General features: G+C 37.6%; 1 protein-coding gene across 1 annotated transcript in view; it reads right to left on the bottom strand.

Annotated features, from left to right (window-relative positions):
- Positions 1 to 12,475, bottom strand: part of LOC121453041 (rho GTPase-activating protein 20-like) — a 39,335-nt gene extending 26,860 nt beyond the window's left edge. The window contains exons 1-9 of the mRNA XM_041659561.1: positions 12,333 to 12,475; positions 9,613 to 9,762; positions 7,585 to 7,626; positions 6,451 to 6,532; positions 5,899 to 5,976; positions 4,245 to 4,308; positions 2,001 to 2,177; positions 847 to 1,025; positions 261 to 422 (exon numbers count right to left, since the gene is read on the bottom strand). Of these exons, the coding sequence (XP_041515495.1) occupies positions 261 to 422; positions 847 to 1,025; positions 2,001 to 2,177; positions 4,245 to 4,308; positions 5,899 to 5,976; positions 6,451 to 6,532; positions 7,585 to 7,626; positions 9,613 to 9,762; positions 12,333 to 12,475 (1,077 nt within the window). The remainder of the gene's footprint in view (positions 1 to 260; positions 423 to 846; positions 1,026 to 2,000; positions 2,178 to 4,244; positions 4,309 to 5,898; positions 5,977 to 6,450; positions 6,533 to 7,584; positions 7,627 to 9,612; positions 9,763 to 12,332) is intronic.
- Between the last annotated feature and the right edge of the window lie 4,746 nt (positions 12,476 to 17,221).

Raw genomic sequence — 17,221 nt, 5'->3', positions numbered from 1 at the left:
TGATACTAAATACACTATTATTTTGAAACAAGTGTCCCGTGAGGAAGACGGAGGCATCAAATTAAAGATGTTTAGCTACATTACTGTCCACCGTAACTGATTTATGCTGGATCCTGAGGTTGTGAACATCAGAGCGACCTTTTGCCCACCAGATTTCTATCATTTGTGTCTACCGTCCTTCAAGACTAAACACAGTGAAGGCAACTACTCACACAGATTCAGAGGATTCTAGAGTGCAGCAGACACAAGACTCTCCCTACCTTTAAGATAGATGCCACCACAGGGACACTTTCGTTGTTTAAGTTCACTTCTGTCCCAGAATCCAGTCTTTCTTTTAGGGCTCGGAATGCCCTTATATCACCTGATGTTCTGAAGATGCCTTCAGTGATTGGCCCTTTTTCACTAATAAAGGATAGGATGTCCTGAGAGGAAGAAAGAGAAGCACCTGTCACTCTATCCGCAGCACAGAGCATGATTTCCTTCTTCTTGAGAACCAGGCCAATGGTGTGCACAGGTGCAGTGCACGACCTGGCATGAGTGGAGAGGACTTGAACTGGATTTGGTGCTTCTATCATCTGTGGTACCCAACCCACCTTAATGTTAAGGCATTATTTATTTACTTATATCAGATTTTCCACAACGGAAAAGTGATTTCTGCAACTTATCCAATACACAGTTCCTGGTGAATAGCACCCTCTTACCTTCCTAATCTTAAGCCAATGATTTGATGCGCACTTGTTTCTCCACTTGAGGAAAGACTCGAAGTATTTTGGAGAAGTATTTGGTATTTTGGAGAAGCAGGATTTTGTCCTTAGGACAGCCAGAGAAGGACCATGTGAGACCTACCAGAATTGCTGTGGGCAGATTGCCATCCTCACAAATGGCAGTCAGATCATTTCCAAAGAGTTTTCCTGTCTTAGCAACTGGCAGGGCTGTGCACAATTGGTCCTGGTGATGCACAGAGCCCCTGTGGAACCACCGAGATATGAAAGGCCGTCTTTTCGTAGCTCTTGGCTCCTCTGTATCTAAAGAGGAGATGATATCATTATATGGGTTACTTTAATTTATGCAGCCTTTGTTACTGATTTCCAAATGCATAATGGTCCTGTGTAATGCATACAATCAAAGTAATAATCATTTGTAATATAGAATGCCCCACATTCTAAAATTGGCTACCCATTCTGTCATTGCGTATGTTCTTCTTCCCTATAGTCTACGCTGTTGTTAATCTTAGAGACTTGAACTGGGTGTCCTCTAGTGGGAATCTCACAACTCAACACTGTCTGACCCCATATTACACCATGAGATTCTTGATGCCCAGTGGAACAAGCGCCTGTGTTACGTACAGTCAGATGCTTCCGTGGTCACATCCTTATTCATAGTCACACTCCTGGTGTTCAGATCTAATAGTGTTCTATTATTCTCAAATGTCATAGTGTGTCTCTCCCCATTCTTAGCTTTCTTGTTGAACTTTTGGAAGACCCACTGTCAAATTTCTTTTGTCATTAGCATATGCCCTCATAGGAAAGTGTGCATGACTACGTTTGTCAGCCAGACTCTGGGTCCTTGCCCCTATAGTATTAATTCAAAGCTGAAATCAAAGTTCCCTTTTCTCTTCTAAGATTGCTTTTATTATAATATTGGACCACAATGAAATCTTAAATAGGTTAGTTACAACAAATGCATTCAATGTAAACAAAGGGCTCACATAACAAAATACAAAATTAGCAGTCTTCCTCAGCATGCTATATAGGTTGGATATCCAATACCAAATACTCAGACCAAAATTACAAGTAAATTTATACAGATGTAGTAGGATGTGTGAGTGAGTATGTGTGTTCATTTGCATGTGTGTTTATGCACATATACATATAGTAACTTGTTTTTGTTCTCGACAGTGCCCCCTTTTGAACCAAGAAATGACACACTGTATTGATTTTTTTTTGCAGGATAGAAATTGGAACTGAGAAAGGACACATGAAGGAAGGTAATGGACTCACTGCTCTGCTCCTGACTTCTTGCTGCTTCTCTGGGCTTTAGGATGAATCGTCCCTGTATATCTGGTTGTTCCACATACAGCCCAGGCAGGGCAGGAAAAGCTGTGAAATTTCTTGATTCCCTTCGATTGAAGGTACTTAGGCTGTTCCTCATTATAATGTCATAGGGATGCTCATGCTCTATGAGAAGAAAATAAGAATGAGCTGTAACTCATAGTAATGAATGAGACAAATCCTGCCAATGTGCTTTACCACACATTGTTATACTGTGCTCTGGTCAAAGTAGACTGGGCCTCAGTGGCCTTCCTGGATACACATCAGGGAAGGATGTGTAAGCTGAGATCTCTAAAAACAGAGAAGAAAACTTTGAACTTGTCACTTTGTTTGAAGAACATAGGCCATCAGTACACTGTATAGGGGTGACTTTTGCTGTGCTCCCCTTTAACAGGTTTAAGTACTGCTGGTTTCTGCCTTGATATCAAGATTTTTGCATCATTGGAATTTTACTTCAGCATGGAAAGGAAAGATGTTTCTATGGTTTGGGGACAGGTAATGTTGAAGTTAATTTTCTTAATCGTGTCAAGCACTGCTCTGTTCAATATTTTTCTTTTATGATATCTGTCACACATATAAAGAATCTATTTCCACTCACAGTATGACGACATGGTTTTCAGAAGCAGCAGAGTGGCTTTTGCTACTTGTACTCCCATGGTTTACATTTTTCTTCTCTTTTGGAGGGATACCTTGCTCAACCTAGATATAGAGGGGAGGGCCTTGTTCCTGCCTCAAAAAAGTGATGTTTCAGACTTTGTTGATTTCAAATGAAAACCTAACCCTCCCTGAGGAGTACATGGGGGAAGGAAGAAGGTGGAGTTAGTGGAAGAAGGGGAGGGAGTGGGAACTGGGAGAGGTATGTAAAATGAGAAAAGATTTTTAAAAATTTTAAAAATGCTTTGCCTAGAATCATAAAGCAAACAAACAAACAAACAGATAGATAGATAGACAGACAGATAAAAATAAAAAGCAGAAGGACCAGACATTTTGACACATGCCTGTATTCCCAGCATTTATTTGATTGTGACATTGTGGACCAGGAATCCCTTACCTATCTGACTCAATATTAATAGCCTGTGCTATAAAGAAACAAAGTATCCAGTGTGGAGGTGAATTAAGCCCCTAATGCTGCCCAATGTACTAAGACCCTGAAAGTAAATATTATAAATGAAATAGTAGTGTAATTTCAGTTTATTTTGAATAATCAAAAATATGCACACAGATTATTCTCAGGGTACACGAGAAAGGTTTGAACAAGGCAGTGTTTTCTAGTCTCCAACAGATATCCTCACTGTTACTTGTCTGAGGGTCACTTCATGTCTTAGAACATCACCTGTTCAGTACCAATTGAAAAGCCTGCTCGTGAGCAGACTTGGTAATCTCACAATTTTAATTCTTATCCTAATGCTTCTGATAAATCTACTATTACTATTACCTATGTGTCAATATGCTTGCGAAAAATTCCAGAAAAATGCAACATAAGGAATCACAGGTGATGCCGTCAGGTAGGCTCCAAGAGTCTGAACATCGTACCTCCCATTCAGTGGGGAAATACAGGTCCTAGAGATGTGAGCTGCCTGTATTTACACGGGGTCAGAGAAATGGCTAGATCTCTCACATTCTTTCCAAAACGGAAGCTATGTAGTTAGGAGCAAACTAAACATTCCTCATATAAAAAATTTAAATTTTATTTTAGACTTATTTATGTATGTAATTGTGTTTTGCTCCCATGTATATTTGTGCACCATGTTATGTCTGTGAGTGCTGTGAACTGAATCCAGACCTTTGAAAAAAACAACAAGGTAACTGGTGTTGTTAATCACTGAGACAACTCTCTAGTCCCTAGGATTGTCTTTAATCTTCAACAAATGAATGTTAATTATTTTTCTTTAGAAACAAGATACCCAAAGTCTTGGTTTCTTTATCTTTTTAGGGAAATTCTGTTTCTCAGGTAGAAGTGTGTAAGAAAATTCCAGACTTTTTTCCCACCAGTTCATAAACTATTGCCAAAAGAGATGGTATCAATGTATGGTTATATTAAGTAGTTGGTAATTATGAATCAAAGAATAAAATAATGTTTAAGTTATTTATTTTAATGTGCATTTAACTTTAAGACTGAATGATGAAAACGTTGAGTTCAGAGTGAGAACATTGAACTTAGTTAGTCCCTATTTAGATTTCCCTATTGCTTACCTTGGACTAGGCCTGGGGCTTTCTCATAGCCACGACAGAACCACAGTTGGTAACCTTGAGCACTCTGGGAGGCAAAAAGATCCAACCATCACACATAGCCATTCAAAGTGGACTCTGGAGAATACCTTTTGCAAGCATTCCCAGATCTCTAGCAGGAAAACCATTAAGGGCAGTACTAATGATGTGTCCTCTGACTACAGTTTGAGTCATATGGGCTGATCTCAGCAGACAACCCTGGGTACTTGCACAGCCTGTCTGAAGGAACCTACATCTTTTGATCCACAGTAGGATCTGAATAACTATGGGATAAGAAATTGCATTCACCCATCAACACTTACCAACAAAAATGCTATTCTGAGATCTGTTATATCTGTTTGTCCACACTGAGTGTGGAATATTGACGTTTGACTTTAAATGCCCACACAGCCTAGTATCCAGAGAGCCATACACCCTCAGTGCCTCAAGTGATTTCTTGAGTAAAGTATCACTTGAAAGATGTGGTAACTTCGGCAGCATTGGGCAAAATAGACAAAATCACGGAGGTTTGAGGGATGCCTCTGAGTAAAAACAACTTTGACTTTCATTCAGAGATGTCCTGTCTATGGAGATGAAGGACATGTGTCTAACCTAGAAAATAGGCCAGGTGCTGAAAACAAGTTCCACAATCTAATTACTGCACACGGTGCAATGGATCCTTGAATCAACCATCTAAATATTATATTCTTTGAAATATTTAGCACTCTAGAGGAGTGGAAAAAGGGAAAATAGACTTCAACTGGAGTTATCACTAATTGTACTTTACTTTTCGTTCCTGACTTTAAAAAAAGACATTGTCCTACAGCAGCCTTAATCATTAAAACTAGCAGTTATACACATTCACACAGGCAAACACAGCACTACCACACCCCATACACACACAAAGTGAAAGAGAGGGACCTGGACAAAGAGAGAGACAAAGAGAGAGAAAGAATACAAACTCACAGAAAGTGATAGAGTGGGGACATACATACATACAGAGACACATTCGCACAACAGAGATGTAACTACACAGAGATATACATGTATATTTAAGCACAAAAATGCAAAGATATACACAGATATGTATGTAGAGCAAAAGAACAGAGATAGAAACAGACAGACAATATGCATAAAGATTACAAAAAAGAGAAAAAAGAACACACCCAAACACATACACCTACAACTAACTACACAGAAAGAAATGAAAAGCAAGGAATTGAAGAGAGAAGGAACTATATAACAATTAGTAAAGGAAAAGAATTAGAAAGGAAAAGGGAGAAAAGCTGCCTTCCCTCTAAGATTGGCAGTCTTTCAATCTGGTGTGTATTTGTGTATGACTAAATTTTGTCCATTATTTTTTAATTTTTTAATTCAATAGTAAGACCAAACAGATAGCTCAAGACCACTGGGCTGTGAGTTTCATTTCACATGAATCTTAAATGGCCAAGAAAATATCCAAGAAAAATGACCCTCTAAAATCTATGATTTTATCTTTGAGGCCTCAGTTCCAAAATACTATTTTAAAATATGACATGTAAATTTATCTTGATCACATTTTTAAGTAAATATTTATATGCACATTTGCACATATGTAGATCTAGAAAACAAAACTCAAAGTAGCTTGATAGTAACTTACAGGCATTCCTATCATAGGGAGTAACTTCTGGATGATGTCATTGACTGTCTCCAAGTCTGTTGTTGTTATATATAAAGGCTATAAAAATGCAGAGAAAATGCTATAAAATAACTTGGGAACATGTTATTCATTGTTATTGTCTAGCCATCACTTATAATCTGCAAGCCATATGACATTTCTAATGTACAATAAATATCTTGTTTTTTTCCCTTTCTATATCATAACCCGAGAAGACTGTCAGTAACATGTTTATTTTAACTTCAAGTACTTAGGTACTGGTTACTCAGTCATTTAAGCAGAAATTATTTCTTTTGGGGGGAACTGTAGCTAATATGGATCAATCTTGTTTCATGCTGCTTTCTACATATCACATATGAAAGACATATAGGCATGGTATACACATACACCCCTTACAAAAATGTTGTCTAAATTCTCAAACTCTCTCTCCCCTTCACTCTCTTCCTATGTTCCCAGTTTCCACAGCTCTACAAACTGCCTGTTACTCTCTGGTAATGGACTTGCAGTTTCATCTTTTGTTTTATATTCACATACACTGACACAGTTTGGGATATCCTCAGTGAATATCGGGAGTTTAAAATGCTTCCTGTAGCCCTTTGTGGCGTCATTAATGGATCTGTTCAAATGCAATAAAAACATACAATACAGTAATGAATTTTCTAGTAGCTTATTTTATTAATATCATTAATGTAAAGCTATAGGTTCAGAAATATGCATACAGATTAGGGAATATTCAGAAGTATTTCAGAAACAAAGACATGTTTAGGTAATAGCTTGCTGCCCTAAGTTATTATTTTAGAAACATAGCCAGTCCTCAAAATATTTTGTCTGCAAGAGAAGGGCAGGAACCTGCTTCACTTCACAGTGGGAAGCAGCAGATGGATTGAGTGTTCATGGTAGAGAAATCTGTGTTGAGGGGAATTTAAAATAAGTTGGTAGAGTACTGTTTACGCCAATATATAGAATAAAGAGGAGAAAATGAAGAGAATGGCAACCAGAAATTCCTCAAAGTGAAACCAACTCTGTGTATTAATAGGAGAAATTAAAGCAGTAGTCAGGGACCATCTAATCAACAGCACATTTGAAGTCAGTCTATCAGATTTTATAAATATATCTATATGTAGGAATATGTATTTATATTGATAAATATCATGATTTATGTTACAGGCTAGAAATTACTTTTATGCAACAAAGAAAACATTATATTAATAGACATGGGTGAAAATCAACAAGAGAACTTCTCTCTATATATGTTTATATATATAGATAAATCTATCCATTTAAAGCAAGTCTGGAGAGTACAGTTTACCACACATAGAGGGTGAAGGGAAGATGTATAGATATATAGATACGTAGATAGATAGATAGATAGATAGATAGATAGATAGATAGATAGATAGATACAAATATAGAAATATAACATATAGTATATAAATATACAGATATATAGCATATATCTATATTTTTATATAGATATCCATACATATACACAAATAGATATGCATATATACATATATGTACATATGTACACATATATAGACAGATAAGTGTAGATAGATAGATAGATAGATAGATAGATAGAAAGAAAGAAGGCAGGCAGGCATATATATACTTAAAATGGAACACGGCATGCTACTAAGGAATAAAATATGAACGCTAATAATATACCTTTGGAGAAAAGAATACCACCGATCTTTCTGTTCCATAGAACTGTAATGTAAAACGTGGAAAACATTTAGACTCTTGAAACATTGATACTAAGATTTTGAAGACTATACCCATAAAAGATATTATGTGTCAGTTTTCATGAGTGAGGGCACAGGGGTGGGTGGCATTCTCCACAGGAGCGGGGCTCTGATTGACCCGTTCTTTCACCGGAAACCTCACATGAGAGGAAGTTCACTACAGTGTGGAGGCTGGTTGTGAAGTTCACTATTTTTATTTCCCCTTTCTCACAAACCTGTGCCACATATTGTTATTTTACACATAAAATTAATATGTGATTTTTTTCCACTTTATGAAAAATAATGGTCCATGCTGGGAAGAACATTCGTGCAGAAACTTTACTTCTCCCTTTGCCATGGTCCTACATTCACGTTTGGGCTGCACAGTCACATGGAAATGCTCTCTAATTTCTATGGAACTATGGACTGATTTTTACACAAAGACTGGCACATTTCATGTTTCTACCATTAATGCTCACCCACGTTTTAATCTGCCTGCAACCAGTTTCATCAGAAAGGTGATTGTGCCTATGATCCCCAACCTGCACATGGACATAGACAACACATCTGTTCTCACCATTACAGAAAGTGACATTGGAGGCACTTAGTGCTATGCATGATTGGAAACAACTGATATATATTTCATTAAATGTGAACTAGTCTAAATAAGACTTCCTGCTTTTACTCCTTCATGAAAAGAAAAGTTTAACGGAAATGCCGTCATGAAACTCCTCATACATCCCAAAATACAGTACTTCCTCTCAATCTCAAGGTGGGGAAAACACTACACAATATCTATATACATTCTTCAGGGACATTAGCAAGGGAAAAGAAAGCCACAAAGATGATCTTCTTTCTCAAAGATTCCCGAGGAAATTCTTTCCCTGGGTAAGAGCAAACTCACGGGTCCTAGGAAGTTTATAAAACTTGCAAGTGCTTGTGTTAGTTGAGTCAATTCTGTGATGAGGTTAGATGTTTGGACAGAGGAAAGAGGAGAATCCTAATTGGGGGTTGCATATGATGAGTTTTTCATGTGGACTCAAAAGAAAAATGTATGCTGCCCAGAGCAGGTGTTTGCTACACAATCCTGTGATTCCAAGATGCCACTCAAGGTATACCCGGTATGCCATGATTACATCCTCTCATGAAAGACAAGCGTGTGAATCTGACATTTATATGAACTCAAAAATTAACCCTGACTCTGATGGTCTAGTGACACTGGTCCTCATGAGTTGATTATAGACACCAAAGATATACATCCCACTGTACAAACCTTCAAGAACTGAGTTTCAATGAGTAATTATGTTTATCTGTACAATTAAAGATAACATTTTTAGCCAGGCAATGGTGGTGCACGCCTTTAATCCCAGCACTCAGGAGGCAGAGGCAGGTGGATCTCTGTGAGTTCGAGACCAGCCTGTCTCGAACAGGACAGGCTCCAAAGCCACAGAGAAACCCTGTCTTGAAAAACCAAAAAAAAAAAAAAAAAAAAAAAAAAAGATAAAGAAATTCACTTGGGAGTATAGTAGGTATTTGTCAAATTTGATTATACTATACAATATTCCTGGAGAGAGATCAATTTCTATGAGAACCCAGACAGTATCAGATTGTTTGGGGAAGGAGAATGTGGAGATGGAGTAAGGCCTTGTCCTGTCCACATCCTTCAAAGGACAGAACGCATCTCATTTCCACCCTAAGGATCGTGTGGAGTCCTGATGAACACCACAGATGAGAATCTAAAGAATCTACTTACATGAAGAAATGTGTGTGGTGGAAAGTACAGAAAACCAGGGTCATCGTGGGAGGGAAAAGCCTGAGTTGGTACGTAATCAGGCTAAAATGATTTCACAATTTGTAAACATTCCGGTTAATTGATTTGGGTTTTTTTCCTTGTGAATAAAACAGGATTAAGTTGACTGACAATTTCCACAGCTGGCCTCTTGTCAACACATCTCCAAGCTATAGGTCTTACCGAAAGGTGGCCACAAAATTTCCCACGGGCCAGGACAGGAGAATGGACTTGCAAGCAGAGCTGCTGTCTCTCCCGACTATGTCCACATAATCACCCATCCACAGGTAACTCAGGGGGATGACATGTTTAGTCTTGAACTTTCTCTTACGCCTGAAAGAGAGTCACGTCATTGTGTTAGTTTGCTTTTCATTGTAGTTGGAATCACTTGTGCTCAGACCTAGTTCTTCCTGCTCCAGAGCAGAGGAGGACTCATCCCTTTCTGTCACCTCGGCACAGCGCATGTCATGTAGATGTGCCTTCACAACATCTGTGCTGAAGGAAGTTACAGGGTTCACACTTTTTCATGGCCAAGAATAGTCAATCATAGAATGGACTTTATTTATGACTGATGAGTGTTCAGAATGACCATACCGTGTTATTTAAAGACATGGCATTTTTAGAAAGCCGCGTGTTACAATATTCTACCATCTTTTTAGTTAAGTGCCAAACTTTTCTGCTTATTTTCTTCCATAACTTCACTACCAAGAAGTTTGATAATATTTTATATTTTACTTAAATGACTCCATCTAATGACCTTTTCATAATAAATAATAGAGAAATATTGCCTGACTTAGCAAAATTCAAATTCCATTGCCGTTTCCCTTGTACTAGCAAGTCATGTCAGCAACTGCGCAGGAGAACCTGAGCTCAGTACAACGCCCTTTATTAAACCCACGAGGTGCATCTCATACAGCTAAGCACAAAGAGGATTTGGTTTTCATATAACCTCGTCAGAGGACTAGAAATGTCTTCCTATCAAGCTTTCTCATAAAATCAAAACTGTTTTGAGAAACAATCATACTGGGAGCATCGAGTGACTTTTTTTATATTTTTTGTATGGAGTTTGTTCTTTGATAATTTCACATGTGTGTACAATATGTTCGGATTATTTTCAATCACTTTCTCTCTTCTGTTCCTTCTATCTCTTGACAACTCTTTTTTCCCACTACCGTGCTTTTTTATATTTTTTTTAATGATGGACTCGGTTTTACCCGGAGCATTTGTTGTGTGAACCTGGACATGGAACTCTCTCTACTGGAGACTTGTGAGCTAGGAGGCGGCCACACAATAAAGACTCCCTGTTCTCAGATTCAGAAAACAATATATCAAAGTATAACCTCTGATTCAAAAATCCTACATGGAAATTTATCTAAAATCCAAAATATATGAGACTAACATGATCCCACAAAGAAATTTCGGCCACCCCATTTAGTGTAAGATGATGTACTGATAATACAAGCATATCATGTAACATTTGCTTCAGAATACACACACATACTTACCTATGTCTCAAATATATGAAACATCCGTATTCTCTTTTGCTTTTTACCCTCAAGACAGCTAATCCCATATGTATTTATATGCAATTTGATAATATATCTCTATATATGAAATGCTTAAACAGGAAACCACTAATTATAATATTTTAAGGTATAATCTGCCAAGAAAATGTAATAATAAAAATCATCTCAAGCCGGGCGGTGGTGGCGCACGCCTTTAATCCCAGCCCTTGGGAGGCAGAGGCAGGCGGATCTTTGTGAGTTCGAGACCAGCCTGGTCTATAAGAGCTAGTTCCAGGACAGGCTCCAAAACCACAGAGAAAACCTGTCTCGAAAAAAAAAATCATCTCCTATAAACTTGACAATCCTCATTCCATAAAGTATATGACAATCTCAAAATTACTTTACCTGCTGTCATAACACAACAGCAGAGAACAAATCTTTTGACCTTTAAGAAAGTCAACCATCTTATTTTCATTAATTCTCAAAAACATGGTAAATTCCACTTACTTTCACAAACTACGCTCGTGTAGCAAATTGTCAGTATTTCCTTTTGTATTTCAAATGACTTTACTACTATCTTGTTAAAATAAATGTGAGCATTTCCAACTGTGGACTGAAGAGGATCTGACAGGAAATGACTAGAAAGATGGACAGCTTGACGGACAGACAGACAGTCAGGCCATTCACCCATGCTGCAGTCCGACACTAACTAACCATCAGCCGACGGGCTGGGAACTTTGAGAGGAAAATGAACCCGGTAGGTTGTGTATACTGTAGAACAGAGCTCTGTCCTGCAGACATCATTATCCTCACGTGCTTCTGTAGCTGCCTCCTTTTCACTTTTGCTGCTATTCCTTCCACAGGATCAAACAGCAAAACAACACGTTAAATATGACTGGTTTAAAGCATGGTTTTAAAATATGACTTAAACATTTGTTGAAATCGAATGAGAAATATTTTAGGGCAAAGTCCATTAAACCTCAACCCTACTCAAAGATTTATAGGCCAACAAAGAGTTCTGACAGTAAAATAAATATTCTCTCCCTACAGAGAGCATATAGACAGCCCTGAAAACGCACACACGTGTGTGTGTATACATACAGACTGAATAGGTTATATTTAGTTAGTATACACAGAATATATAGCATATGTGTATATACATGTTTCTTAACAAACATATATATGTAGCAAACATTAATAAAAAAGAAGCCATGATTTTGAAAGATGGCAAGAGGAGAATATAGGAGGACTTGTCATGAGGAAAGGGAAGGATGAAATGCTAATGAAGTACTTATAATTTCAAACAATAAAAGAAATAAAATCCTTTCTAGTTCTATACAGTAAGGCCTAATAAAGTGTAGCGTCTCACAGTAAGGAAGGCACAATGCACATACTCACAGGTTGTTAGACACAACCAACACATCACTGAGCAAGGAGAGGTGTTGTTTCTTCCTTCTCCAGCCTCTTCTCAGTTCCACGGGACCTTGGCAGAGCAAGGTTCGATGTTTCTCTCCCACGGCTTTCTCCTCAAGGGTTTCCATTTAGGGGGGGAAAAAAGGCTTCTCCTGGTGCAGGTCTCCAACTAGAAGAACAGGTATTCAGTGGCTGTTATGCTGGATTTCACAGGATAAAAGAGACTAAAAGTACAGGCTCAACTCCCCACCTGAACTCTGTCGAGCTTTCAACATCTTTAAAATATAACAGAAAAGAAGAGGTTGCTTCGGAAAAGGAGGATTGGGAACATAGTGCAGGAGTGGGCTCTTTTTCAGAAGCTGTCTACTTGAGAGTCATGGGAAAAGTTTAAACAGTGTACTGGTAGGGTCTTGGGAAGTGTTCCTCAGCTTTTCTAACACTGCAACCCTTTAGTACAGTTCCTCATGTTGTGGGGAACCCCAACTATAAAATTATTTTCTTGCTACTTCATAACTGTAGTTTTGCTACTGCTCTGAATCTAATGGAAGCATGAGACATGCAGAATATCTGATAAGGGACCACCAAAAGGTCACCACCCACAGGTGAGAACCACTGGCCTAGAGTGAGGAAAGGGGTGAGAGATGTAACTCTATCTCATTTGAAATCACTTTTAAAATTTGACTAATAAATTCAAATTTTAAAAAAGTATTGGGATCTATGAACATCAGTTGTGATTTAAAATAAAAGTAGAAAACACATCACAAGGCGTCCTATTGGAGAGAAGATATAGTCATACTCTAGAGAGATTCAGAGAGGGGAGCAATCAATGCCAAACATTAGTGAAGGCCTAAGTAAGTGACTCCTGAAAGATGGCATTGGATATCAACACGGATATCATTGCTAACCCTAACTGCAATCATATGTGTGCAATAACAGTGGAATACTTATGTAAAACCTTGTGACATACAGATTTATCCTCAAAGATTCTCAATCCTTAAATTTTTTTTTTTTTATCTAACCAGGATCCATGTGATAAAGGCAGCATCCAGTAACACATGCAAGAGTCACAGGAGACTTTATAAACGAATGTAACTCAGTGAGACAGTCAGACATTTTCATGTACAGGAAAGTCGGGAAGCTTTGAAGACTATGGAGGAGACACACATACTTAGAAATAAAGCCTTGAGCCACAAAGGATTGTGACTGAAGCAACCTGAGAGAGTCTGTAAACCTGAATGTTAAATGTGTAGTATAGCGTGGACACATAATAATCATAGAAATATCATATCAAACTAGAATGCCCATGTGTTTAAAATGATTGAACTTTGATGAGAGTAGTAGATTGTACCTTTTGCAAACTCTTGTGTTTTCAGTGATATGTGTAACTATACAGTACTAATTAAGATAGCCAAGCCGTACCAAACTTTAAAATTCTTTATAAAGATTTTCTGTTGTGTAATCCAATTTAAAAGGATTGATATGTTGGAGTGTGATATAAAAAAAATCAGAAAGTAATCTATGTATTAAAATGCTATAATCAAACCCATTCCTTTGTAGCTGAAAGTGAAAAGATGTCAAAAAATAAATAACTAAAAGCAGGTTTTCCTAATGATTTAAAATAATTAGGACTCAGGGAACATATTTGTTGAGAAATTCCAGATTTGTGGTCCTGCACAAGACGGACTATAGAATGATTTATGATGGCTAGAATAAACAAAGAAAACAAAGACAAACCAAAGCAAAAAAAAAATTGAGAAATGGTCCTTGAACAGCAAAAGGAGTCATTTCCCTCGCCTCTGGCAAAGCGACATGTGGCTCGCCATTGACCTTTGGCTCCTATCAGGATATCAACACCCACGTTGCCCTCCAGTTCCCTGTGTCTCTATTCAAAAGTGCTTGCTATCTATCTCACAGCCCCCACTTTCCTGTCTCCCCACAACAACCCCCTCTCCGTCTGCACTATACAAACTCCCAGATGTTCTAGAACTCGCCTTGCTCTATTTATAATACAGGGTAATTTTTCTCTGTCCAGGTATCTCCACAATTCTACCTTCTTTCACAGACAGTTTTGGCAATATCAAATCTGTTTCTTTTTATTTCTGCTATAAACTCTTCCAATTGCCTCTGAACATTAACATTCTCTCTTACCCACAATAAAATTTTCCCTGTAATTATAATGCAGCTACCTCAGTGGTTTCTTTCCTGTGCCAGGCCCATACTGTGTGAACACTCAAAACATACACCTTTAAGTGAATATTACTCTGTCCAAAACATATGTTATAGATTTCAAGGAATATGCACTGAAACACCATAGCTTCTATTTAGCATTAAGATCCCTGTGATCAAAGAGTCAAAAGGGGCAACAGCCTACCGTTTCCTCTCACATGTCAAACATATGTCCTCATACATGTTAAAAATAGTTCCAACTCAATTCCATGATAAAAATTAAAGTAAAAAAGTATTTTTGAGAATCATTCCTCTCTAATCTAAATCATTGGTAAAATATTAGGAAATGGATTCTAAAGAACACAATATATGTTGGAAACTATAACAATATGCTGAAAACCAGAGAGTTCTTATATTTTGGGTTGAAATCTGACAGGTTTCCAAGAAATCATTGTGGTTATAGTAGGTAAAACAATGAGAAGGAGCAGAAAATAATCATCATCTCATAACTTGGGCAGATAATTTTGTAGATTAACACACAGTATTCTCCTGTGTATCCAAGACCATACCTCCCCTGGCATAACTGTATTTGTTAAGGGGATTGGTACTGAATATTGCTAACATGGATCGCTTTTCGTAAAGCCACTACTGAGTCAAGAATTATCTCAAATGATCTGTAGTAATCAAGACAGACACTTGCTGTCACCATCAGTCTATCATGGCAAACAGAACTACTCATTAAAATAATACCTTCACAGTGGAGCCTGGAATGGAGAACCTCTCAATGACCATGAAATTATCTTTTCCTTCCTTGGCTAAACACGAAAGATGGCAACAGCAGTTGGTAGACCAACCACTGAAGTCTGAGGACCCTGTAGTAGTCAGGGAGACAGACCACTCTGATGTCAACATTCTAAGGCTCATGCCATAACTGACAAAGTGACACATGCATTTCCTTCCATGATTTGGCTTGAAATATTATTTTTGAAAAACAGCTGGTCCATAAGGGTTTATAAGTAGCATCAGATTTTCAAAACCATAGATAGATGGATAGATTTATACATACAAATATAGATTGATAGATTGATGGATATGTAGATAGATGAATAGATTGATATAGATAATACTACATGATACAATAGTCTTTCAACTAGATAGATAGATAGATAGATAGATAGAGATAGATGGATGATAGATATAGATGGATAGATATAGAACACTTCATGATATCATTAATCTGTATTAAGAATCAAAACTAATTATTAAAAACACCTTTACAGTGGATCCTGGAATGAAGAACCTCTCAATGACCGTGAAATTATTTTTCCTTCCTTGGCACCAAGCACCAAAGATGACCACAGCAGTTGGTAGACCAACCACTGAAATCTGAGGACCCTGTAGTAGTCAGGGAGACAGACCACTCTGATGTCAACATTCTAAGGCTCATGCCATAACTGACAAAGTGACACATGCATTTCCTTCCATGATTTGGCTTGAAAATATTATTTTTGAGAAACTGTTGGTCCACAAGTGTTTATAAAGAGCACCAGATTTTTATAACCATAGATAGATGGATAGATTTATATATACAAATAGGTATAGATAGATCGATAGATGATAGATTGAAAGATGCAGATAGCTAGATAGATGGATATAGAATACTTCATGATACCTTTAGTCTGTCAACTAGACAGATAGACAAACAGACAAAGAGGTATACTTAGATAGATAGATAGATAGATAGATAGATAGATAGACAGACAGATGATAGATGGATAGACAGATGATAGATGGATAGACAGATGATAGATGGATGGATAGATAAACATAGATGTATAGTTATAGATTATTTCATGATACCATTAGTCTAACATAAGAATCATAACCACTTATTAACAATACCTTTACAGTAGACCCTGGAATGGAGAAACTTTTAATGAATGTGAAGTTATCTTTTCCTTTGTTGGCACTAAGCACCAAAGATGACCACAGCAGTTGGTAGACCAACCACTGAAGTCTGAGGACTCTGTAGTAGTCAGGGAGACAGACACTCTGATGTCAGCATTCTAGGGCTCATGCCATAACTGAAAAAAGGACACGGGCATTTTATTTTCTTCAACATTTTGGCTTTTGTAAAAAAATATTTTTGAACTATTGTTAAACCACAATTGCTTGTTTTAGCATAGGTTTTCATAACCATAGGCAGATAGATGAATAGATAGATGATAGATAGATAGATGATAGATAGATAGATAGATAGAATAATTAGCAATGTGCCTCCCCAAACTCTTGGGTCCTAACGTAATCAGACACACAGGACTATTTTCTGTGGTTCACTCTTTTGAAAGGACAAATGGCCTCGTTTCAACTGTTTGTCCTCTGCTCATGGGAACCTTTGTAGTGTCACATCAGAGCAAATAACCCACAAATACTCAACATGCTGAGTTTGGTTTTGTTGTTTGTATGTATGTGGTTTCGAGGCATAACATATAAAATTAGATGGTCAAAATGAACCTCATCCCTGGGAAATTCTAATTACTCTCCCAGAAGCCCTTAGTTGCCTGTGATTTTTTTTTCTTGGGGTGAAACTTTCCCCCTTCCACGTCAACATGATATTGCCACCGATGTTCCTGGGCTCCTGTATACAACACTTTGTAGAAGAAACCTTCAGAATAGGCTTCATTGTGTTCTGACTCTTCGAGTCTTTC

The sequence above is a fragment of the Microtus oregoni genome, unplaced genomic scaffold (genome assembly GCF_018167655.1).
Source record: "Microtus oregoni isolate MIOR12 unplaced genomic scaffold, Mior012 000010F_ref0000083, whole genome shotgun sequence".
Classification (NCBI taxonomy): domain Eukaryota; kingdom Metazoa; phylum Chordata; class Mammalia; order Rodentia; family Cricetidae; genus Microtus; species Microtus oregoni.
The sequence above is the reverse complement of the archived record's forward strand: the minus strand, read 5'-3'. Positions and strand labels throughout refer to the sequence as shown.